General features: G+C 35.2%; 1 protein-coding gene and 1 long non-coding RNA gene across 2 annotated transcripts; both read left to right on the top strand.

Annotated features, from left to right (window-relative positions):
* LOC134742429 (uncharacterized) lies at positions 1-5,555 on the top strand. Its single transcript, XR_010127932.1, has 3 exons — positions 1-84; positions 2,868-2,996; positions 3,790-5,555. It is a non-coding gene; the product is annotated as an uncharacterized LOC134742429 (long non-coding RNA).
* Positions 5,556-6,747: 1,192 nt separating this feature from the next.
* LOC134742081 (phosphatidylinositol N-acetylglucosaminyltransferase subunit P) lies at positions 6,748-8,969 on the top strand. Its single transcript, XM_063675014.1, has 3 exons — positions 6,748-6,905; positions 7,808-7,936; positions 8,214-8,969. The coding sequence occupies exon 3, from the start codon at positions 8,331-8,333 to the stop codon at positions 8,802-8,804; it is 474 nt and encodes a 157-aa protein (XP_063531084.1). The 5' UTR covers positions 6,748-6,905; positions 7,808-7,936; positions 8,214-8,330; the 3' UTR covers positions 8,805-8,969.
* Positions 8,970-9,181: the final 212 nt, after the last annotated feature.

Raw genomic sequence — 9,181 nt, 5'->3', positions numbered from 1 at the left:
CAGGCACCAGGCACTGCCAGCGCCCAACATTTGCTCCTAGAATTGACTATCAGCACATCTTTCATTCTGCTGCTTCTATGCCAGGTATTTGATGGTTTCTATTATGTCAAGTGAAGTGATATAGGATTGAAGAGCATGAGTAGTAGTAGTCAACTACATACCGAGAAAGCTTTTATTTTGTAGTTTCGCTATGTCCGTCTACATGCCTGTCTGTATGTCTGTCCGTCCGTAGCTTTGTTACATGATCGAAAGGCATCCGATTCGCACAACGCTCCGGTATTTTAGCGATAAAACGCTATGCGCGTATTATAGCGACATTCCGCTTGCACGTCGGAATCGGATGCAGTGTGCCATGTGCCTTAGTACTAGAAAGCTGCAATTTGATATGGATATATAAAAAACAATGATGACGACAAATGGTAGAATAAAGACTAGAAATAGTTATTTGTACCTTACCGTACCGTACCGTAGTATGAAGTTCATGGCCTTCACTAAATTAAAAAGCTACATTGTTTCACTCCCTGGAGTGAGGAAAGTGGAGAGGGAGTTCGAGCTGCTGAGGTGAAAAAATATTTTTCCCCTCACTAGCTCGGAAAGCCGTCTTTTATCCTTTAAAACAAGCGGGGAAAAACGCATTTTATCCACTAGTGGGGAAAGTAATTTGACCTTGGATGGAGCGTGTTTAGGTAGCTTGACAGATAACAAAACGTAAAACGCTCATGATAATGGTTCGTTCGATATTAAATATCATTAAATAAATGGTTTGAGAATCTAATAAAAAATACCAAATTTAGCTTTATTTAATAATTTTATGTCATAAACCTTAAAATTCCATAAGAAACGTTAGATTTTTTATAATGATGTTAAATATAATTCTGAACGCACAAGTTGAGTCGATGCAATTTCAAAACGCATCGTTGACATTTCATACGTCAGAACAGAAATGTCAACATTGTCAAAAATTTTTACTGTTCTTCTCACCGGCTCACGTAAAAATCAGAATTTCTAGTGTTTTCTGTTATAATATCGTAAAAAAATTAGTGATTCCAGTGATGAAGATGATCTAACGCCTGTGGATGTTGCACTTTCCTCGCTATAGTGCGGGGAAAAGTTTTGTGTTACACACGGGTGCAAATGTATTTTACTTCTCGTGTGTTGAAACACAACTTTGCACCCTTGTATAACAAATAACTATTTCCCCTCACTAGCTCGGAAAGCCGTCTATTATCCTTTAAAACAAGCGGGGAAAAACGCATTTTATCCACTAGTGGGGAAAGTAATTTGACCTTGGATGGAGCGTGTTTAAGTAGCTTGACAGATAACAAAACGTAAAACGCTCATGATAATGGTTCGTTCGATATTAATTATCATTAAACAAATGGTTTGAGAATCTAATAAAAAATACCAAATTTAGCTTTATTTAATAATTTTAAACCTTAAAATTCCATAAGAAATGTTAGATTTTTTGTAATGATGTTAAATATAATTCTGAACGCACAAGTTGAGTCAGAACAGAAATGTCAACAAAATTTTTACTGTTCTTCTCACCGACTCACGTAAAAATCAGAATTTCTAGTGTTTTCTGTTATAATATCGTAAAAAAATTAGTGATTCCAGTGATGAAGATGATCTAACGCCTGTGGATGTTGCACTTTCCTCGCTATAGTGAGGGGAAAAGTTTTGTGTTACACACGGGTGCAAATGTATTTTACTTCTCGTGTGTTGAAACACTCGCTACGCTCAGGATTCTATTTTAGAACCACTCGCTTCGCTCGTGGTTCAACTATAGAATCCTTTCGCTTGCTCATGTTTCAATTCCACACTCGCGGGTAAAATACAACTTTGCACCCTTGTATAACAAATAACTATTACAGTACATATGGTGCTACTTTCTCGCACTAGTGCGTAAAGAGCACTTTTCGTCCATATGTCGAAAGTTTAAAGGGCCATATGTACTGTAAAACGTTGTACGATACACGTGCGAAAAGGTTATTTTCTCTTTTCCGCACTTGTATCGTAAATAACTATTTTAGCGTACCTCCCCCACACGTATTTTTTTCGCTTCAACCCTATGTTAACCTGTACAACATCCAACGTGTTATTGGACTTATTGGATAGGTCTTCTCTTGGACAGAATGGTAACTACGGAGCCCTACACTGAGCATGGCTCAACCTGCTCTTGACCGGTTTTTATTACAAGCTTTTATTTTTCTAGCAATATTTGTGTTTTGGAGTATTAAAATTAAAATTCTCTATTAAGTCGAGGTGACAAAAACCGTTCTGTCAGCTACGGCCTTGTCTTTTAATAAAAAATAAAAAAGCGCCTGCAAGTTTAGCATGGCAAATACATCAAATAGATTTCTTGCTTAAATTGAAACAATTTGTATGTACGTATATATTGTACGCATGTTCGGGTCAAATCTTACAAGCCTAGACCAACTTCTCATTATTAGGTTGAGCTAAAAGTTCACTTACTTATTATGTAAGTCGGGTGACAATACAGTACATATTATGGTTCCATCGAGCTTATCTGATGATGGACATAGGAAGTGGCCATAAGAACTCTGCGATAAAACAACACAACCTAATTGAGTCTCGGTGATTTTCGTAAATCGCCAGTGTGATATAGGGCTCTTAGCGATAAAAAGCTGTATTTTCTTTTCTGTATTTTGATTCTGGATCAAAAAGGGAATCAATTACCATTAATTTATTTTTTTATTGAAATACATGTGAGAAACATGAATACTAAATATTTTTCTAAGGTCTCGATAGTTATGAAATAGTGGTGAGATTGTTAGGTCTCCTATTTTCGGAAGTACTTACCTAAACAATGATTATGTAGATTTATTTGTATTGTTTCCTTCTAGTTACGCCCGCTATACAACAGTCTGAGGTGCCTACCATCATCAACAACGTATGTACTGCAGATTCTTCTGTATTTGCAGAACATAATTATAGTGTGATGAGTCGTTCGAAAAGAAAGACATTAGATGAAGGTAAATATTTATAACGTCACCAATTATTATAACAAGATATATAATAACATTTAGTTATATTTAGTTACATTTAATTTTGATATTTAGTTATATTTTGTTTTACAAAAAGGTGTGGATTAGTATTCCTGGTGTGTGATTATAATGCCACCACCTCTGCATTATGCGCTGCTGCGCCAGATTCCTTTTCGGCATAACCTCTTTTACATAAAAACTCGAAGGTACTACTACTAGGACTACTGGCCAACGAGACAGGACAATATTGAATAGCAATTGTAGCCCGCTAAAGTTGATATACTTATATTATCGCTCCGGCCGCATACCGCAAGAATATTGAACAACCGCTCAAGAAGATTAAGTTTTGGAATGATAGACGAGGATACAGTTTTACAATGGGGCGTTTATATAGCTTACTAGCGATTTTCGTCTGTAGCCTTACTTAGGGAATGCTTAACCCTGTATGCTAGTTGCGTGTGAGCGTGTGCTCCCGTTAGTGGCATTGTTTCTGCCCGTATGTGTTCCACATCAGTAGTTGACGTCGGACTTTGACTATCATTTCTGACTTTTGTCTTTTGCAATGGATCTCATCCCATCCTAAAAACAAACCTGATCGATTGATACCATAAATAAAAATTTGACATCTTAGCCTATTGTAGAAATAAAAATACAGTTGATGATAAAAAGTTGTATCAACAATAAATTTGGTGACATAAAAAACTTAAATTTATAGTGACAGACTAAAACCAAAATTTATTAAAAATTATACGTATAATATTATAATTTTGTTTTCTTTCAGGTTCGAACAAACGTGAGGTGCAGCTTAAGGCAAAACAACTTCAAATGGAAGATAACCGTTTGCCCAAAAGGGGACTTTCATACAAGCACTGCCGCGTTCCAGACAGTATGACATTGTGCAGCACATGACGAAACCAGCTCAGCTTTTAGTGAAAATGCAATAACAATCAACGAAGCACCCTAAAGGACGACGCTATTCACTAAAAGAAAAAAAATATGGCATTCTCGCTTTACAAATAGAGTCCGAAGTGCTAATACAGGCTGTTGTGTGAATATTTTTCACTTCCACCTGGCAAAACGATGAAAAGATTATTAGGCGAAATTAAACTTACCACAGTGGCATAAACACAATTATATTCGAAGGAATTAAACACAAAATAACCAATCAGATGGCAGTCGCTTTCGTAAAAACTAGTGCCTACGCCGATTCTTAGGATTACTTGTCAAGCGGATCCCAGGCTCCCATGAGTCGTGGCAAAATGCCGGGATAACGCACGGAAGATGATGAGGAAGGACCTTTCACTTCTCCAAACTTCATGCATTAACCGTAAAGACTATGCGTCTTTGTAATATGGTACAATTTTGACTTATTGGACACGTATTAGTTGTGTATTCCGTAGCATTCGTTTATAAGACTGTTAGCTTAGTCTCCTGACGCAAAACAATTACTTACATATTTCATATTCGCTAGGCTAGGTGCACGACGGGTGCTGCTGTCCTTATTTTGTGGGCTTCTCTACGGGAGTGAAATTATCAAACTGATGCTGCTAGAATTCATGTGGGACATTCCATAATATTATGTGTGTTCTCCCTCCACCGACTGCACTTTGCTAATAATTTCATTTTAACATGTGCCTAAGCCTTTCTCACTTCAAGCACCGCACGGAAGACCAGCGCTGGCTTTATATCTAGCATTACGCTGAGTTGGGTCCATTTCGTGATGCACACTTAACATATCAGAACCAAAACGTGTTGTTACTAAAATTATAGGCAAAAAGTTGTATCTACTGATATACATACATACATACATATAATCACGCCTATTTCCTGGAGGAGTAGGCAGAGACCACGGATTTCCACTTGCTACGATCCTGACATACCTCTTTCGCTTCCTTCAATTTCATAACATTCCTCATACACCTCACAATGTGTTTACATTTTGTTAGATAGATAATTCACTATTTATTACCGTTATGTTAAAATGTCATTTTGGTCGGATGTTCATATCCAAAGTTATATGGAATTCGTGTCTTTTATTTTCATCAAAATAAATATTGTTTTTTTGACATTAGGGACCTTTAATATCTCCAAATTGAATATATTATTGACGAATCGAATTTAATTTCCTTGCTTCATTTTTATATTGTACAGACTGTATTGTAACGTTTAGTATAAATACAAGTTGGCAGATATTTATTTTGATAAAAAAAACTAATATGTTTAATATAAATTTATGTCCATCTGTACATTTTTAATGTCTGCTTTGGCTTAGGTTATTTGATTTTCTTATAAATTGTTTCATACTAAAATGCATGGACTTTCAGGAAAAAAGAGAAAATCTGTTATAGACAAATGGTGTACTTGTAATAAATTATTTACCTACTGAAAGCTTGCTAAGCTTGAAAATGTACATAAAAATATCTTTATTTAATCGTTTTTATTTATTTATTAAATAATATCATTATCTCTAAGAGCCACGACGCTAATTGCCAGATCTCTTCTAATTGCCATGGTGTGATAGTAAGCTCCCAACGCTAATTGGTAGGCCTTCACCTGTTCTTATTAGGTTTATATTGTAAATTTTAACGAAAGCCTAGGCTCCATGGATTGTTGTGTATGTACATATAAAAAAGTCTTTATTTAATCGTTTTTTTCTTATTACATAATATCTTTCCCTCTAAGAGCCATGACGCTAATTCTCCGGTCTCTTCCAATTGCTATCGTGTGATACGTTTATTGTGGTATAAAGTATATGTTTTTATAAACTGAAATAGATATCATACACTGAAGAAAAAGTGACCAAGTCCACCACAAACATAGTAGCAATCAATTTATTGTACACAACACAGGTTTACAAAAATACTTTATCAGAAATCAGAAATATTTATTGTGTAAACTGTGTAGGTATAAGAAGTTTAACTAGGAACATTTTTTGATAAACATAAACATATAGTAATGGAAGTACAAAGGCGAATTTATCCCTATAAGGGATCTCTTCCAAATAACCTTTGAGTAGATGAGTGGGAAACTAGGCAGGTTAAGTAAAGTTATGTTTACCCATGCATGAGGTAGATATTGCCTCCTGTATTTGTATATGTTGCGATGTTTTCCTCATGTAAATGTTATATCGACATGTGTAGTAAACTTTTGGCTCATGTATTTGTAAATGTGACGATGTTTTCTTCATGTAAATGTTATATCGACTTGTGTAATAAACTTTTGAATTTTAAATTATGAAATATCAACTATCTTTTCTTTCCAATTTATACTCACCTTATTATTTTATTTTATCCAGTATTTAACGAGCTACTTTATTATAATTTTCTTGTTAAAATCATGCTTTGTATAACATTGTATTGTACTTACTTTTCCTGTATGTCTTTACAATATGTGCTTGCCAATATATCTTACATCAAGCAAATATTATAATAAAGTTGTTGATTAATGGGTACTAGAAAAGCAAACTCGATATAACAAATTATAGATATATGACCCTGTTTACATATTGATTAGTGTTTAGTGTGAGTTTATACATTTTTAACAAATGTATGAAGTCGTACTAAACATTAATCAATATGTAAACAGGCCCTGTAGGTATGAATATTGACGTTAATGCTTGTTGTTCAGATTTACAGATGGCGCTTCAAAATGGATACAAAAAAGTTCCACGAGAGGGCTCTCTTTCTCCTATATATTATACTACTCTTTGCCCTCAGCCCTCAGGTCTGACCTGTCTGTCTGACTGATTGTAAATGAATTTGTTTGATTTGAATTTGTAGGTTAGGTTTACTGATGGTTTAGTTTATTTAATTTGACTATGTAATTTTTTCTGTACCTATCGATTTCGACTGTAATACTACGAGTTAAAATGCAAGAACAGTGCCCTGATATCAATTTGTACGTATATCTTAAAAGTTTAACCAATACAAATCACGATTAGGTTAGTTTTGTTTAGTTAAAATATTTTATACAATTCAAGAAAAAAAAACATTAATTATACATTCTTGAGTTGGTACCAACGATTCTACTACACAAGGCGCCTGGTCGTACATAAACAACGAATCATATGTCCAAGTGCAACGTTAAATTAATCAAATGCATTGCTGTTCTTAAGGACTGACTGAATAGCTTTAGGGTAATATTGAGCTTAACCTTAAAACAACATTATTTTTGATAATAGCCTCCAGAGACCCCGCATACATATTCCACAATCTATTCTGAAATTTTACAGGGTATCCTAAGTTCCAAATTCAAAAACAAAACAACTGCTTCTGGGTCTCAGGAGGATAGATACTATTTAATAGGAATAAACACTGACCTGACCTAAGGTAATACTGCTTCTGGGTCTCAGGAGGATAGATATACTATTTAATAGGAATAAACACTGACCTGACCTAAGGTAATACTGCTTCTGGGTCTCAGGAGGATAGATATACTATTTAATAGGAATAAACACTGACCTGACCTAAGGTAATAGTGTTACTGGGTCTCAGGAGGATAGATATACTATTTAATAGGAATAAACACTGACCTGACCTAAGGTAATACTGCTTCTGGGTCTCAGGAGGATAGATATACTATTTAATAGGAATAAACACTGACCTGACCTAAGGTAATAGTGCTACTGGGTCTCAGGAGGATAGATATACTATTTAATTGGAATAAACACTGACCTGACCTAAGGTAATAGTGCTACTGGGTCTCAGGACCTCAGGAGGATAGATATACTATTTAATAGGAATAAACACTGACCTGACCTAACCTAAGGTAATGGATCCAATTTAATCTTAATATTACAGATGTTTGACAATACCATTTCAATCAGCCGAGTATGCCACACTAGCCTGTGATGTTTTGAATGTTGACAAAGAATTGAAGGGAAGTGGAGTCTCACGGGATATATCCACAAATAGTGAAAGTCTTGTAATGTAAGTGTGTTGTATAGTTTTTTTTTATGTTTACAACTTTAAATAAGTTCACAATACCTCAGTGGTGGATTAGCAGTGTTGGCCGCCCTGTAATAAGTACCCCCAGGCCTGTAATAAGTACAAGCCGCCCCTTTCTCAGCACCCATCATATAGACTGCCACCCCTAGTATCTGGCCGCCCTAAGCCCGGGCCCGGGCCTACTGGGCCTTAGGGCAAATCCGCCACTGGGAAACAAACAAAATATCCACAGTAATTGTTACCTATTGTTTTATTTCAGAAATTTAAATGGACAAGATTTGAAACGACTGAGAGTATCTGCCAATTCTATGCTCAAAAATGTTATTCTTATAACAAAATCATTTGATCAGTTTGAACAAAATTGAAAGGTTCCAAAATGCCGGAACACACGCCAGCTCCTACACCTGCAAGATCTTTATATGGTTTTTTTATGTACTTGATCAGCAAAACAGTACTTGCAATATATTGTATATGGGCTTTTATTCCTGATGAGCATCTTAATTATTTAAATATATACTACTACCCACAAAAATATTGGGCCACAGCAGCTCCAATTCAATGTTTAGTGACCCTTACATTATTTGTATTTTTTATATATCCCAGCATTAATTGGTGCATGACCAGTAACATTGACAGCATAAACACTATAACAGATCCCCATTCTAGTTATTGTGTTACAAAAATGGATACTCGTTTCAAAGTGCCGGACAATTGTGTTTGTACACTAAAAGACAGTTGTTTCAAAAGCAGATACATTGTTACTGATAGTGAGATTAAAGAAAATTCTGTGCCTCATCTGCATGATCTGGACATTAGGTATGTTTGCAAGAAACTGTATTTAAATAGGTAACTATGAATAAAGTGGCATTGTTAATTAAATGTAGGGTTATTCCCAGTTATCACTGAGAAACACAATCATATTATTAGTAACCAGTAAACTCTATGCCATTGGCATAAGGTTTACTGCCGGTTGGGGATAGTAAGTACTGAGAATAACCCTATTATGTTGAACGCACTTGTTTGTTTCATTTATATGCTTGTGCCATTTACGCTGTAATGCAAATCACGCTTTTGTTTAGTTTCCACCGTCATACTGTACTCCTATGAGCCTACATAGGTATGACATACATAGGTATGAGGCATAGGCCTTAGTTATAAACCTAAGTTATGATTTGAAGGCTTTTCTTCAAATCATAAATTCGTTTTTTTTTAGTAAATGAAATACTT

Source organism: Cydia strobilella, chromosome 6, assembly GCF_947568885.1.
Source record: "Cydia strobilella chromosome 6, ilCydStro3.1, whole genome shotgun sequence".
NCBI lineage: Eukaryota > Metazoa > Arthropoda > Insecta > Lepidoptera > Tortricidae > Cydia > Cydia strobilella.
This window is presented reverse-complemented; position numbering and strand designations above follow the sequence as displayed.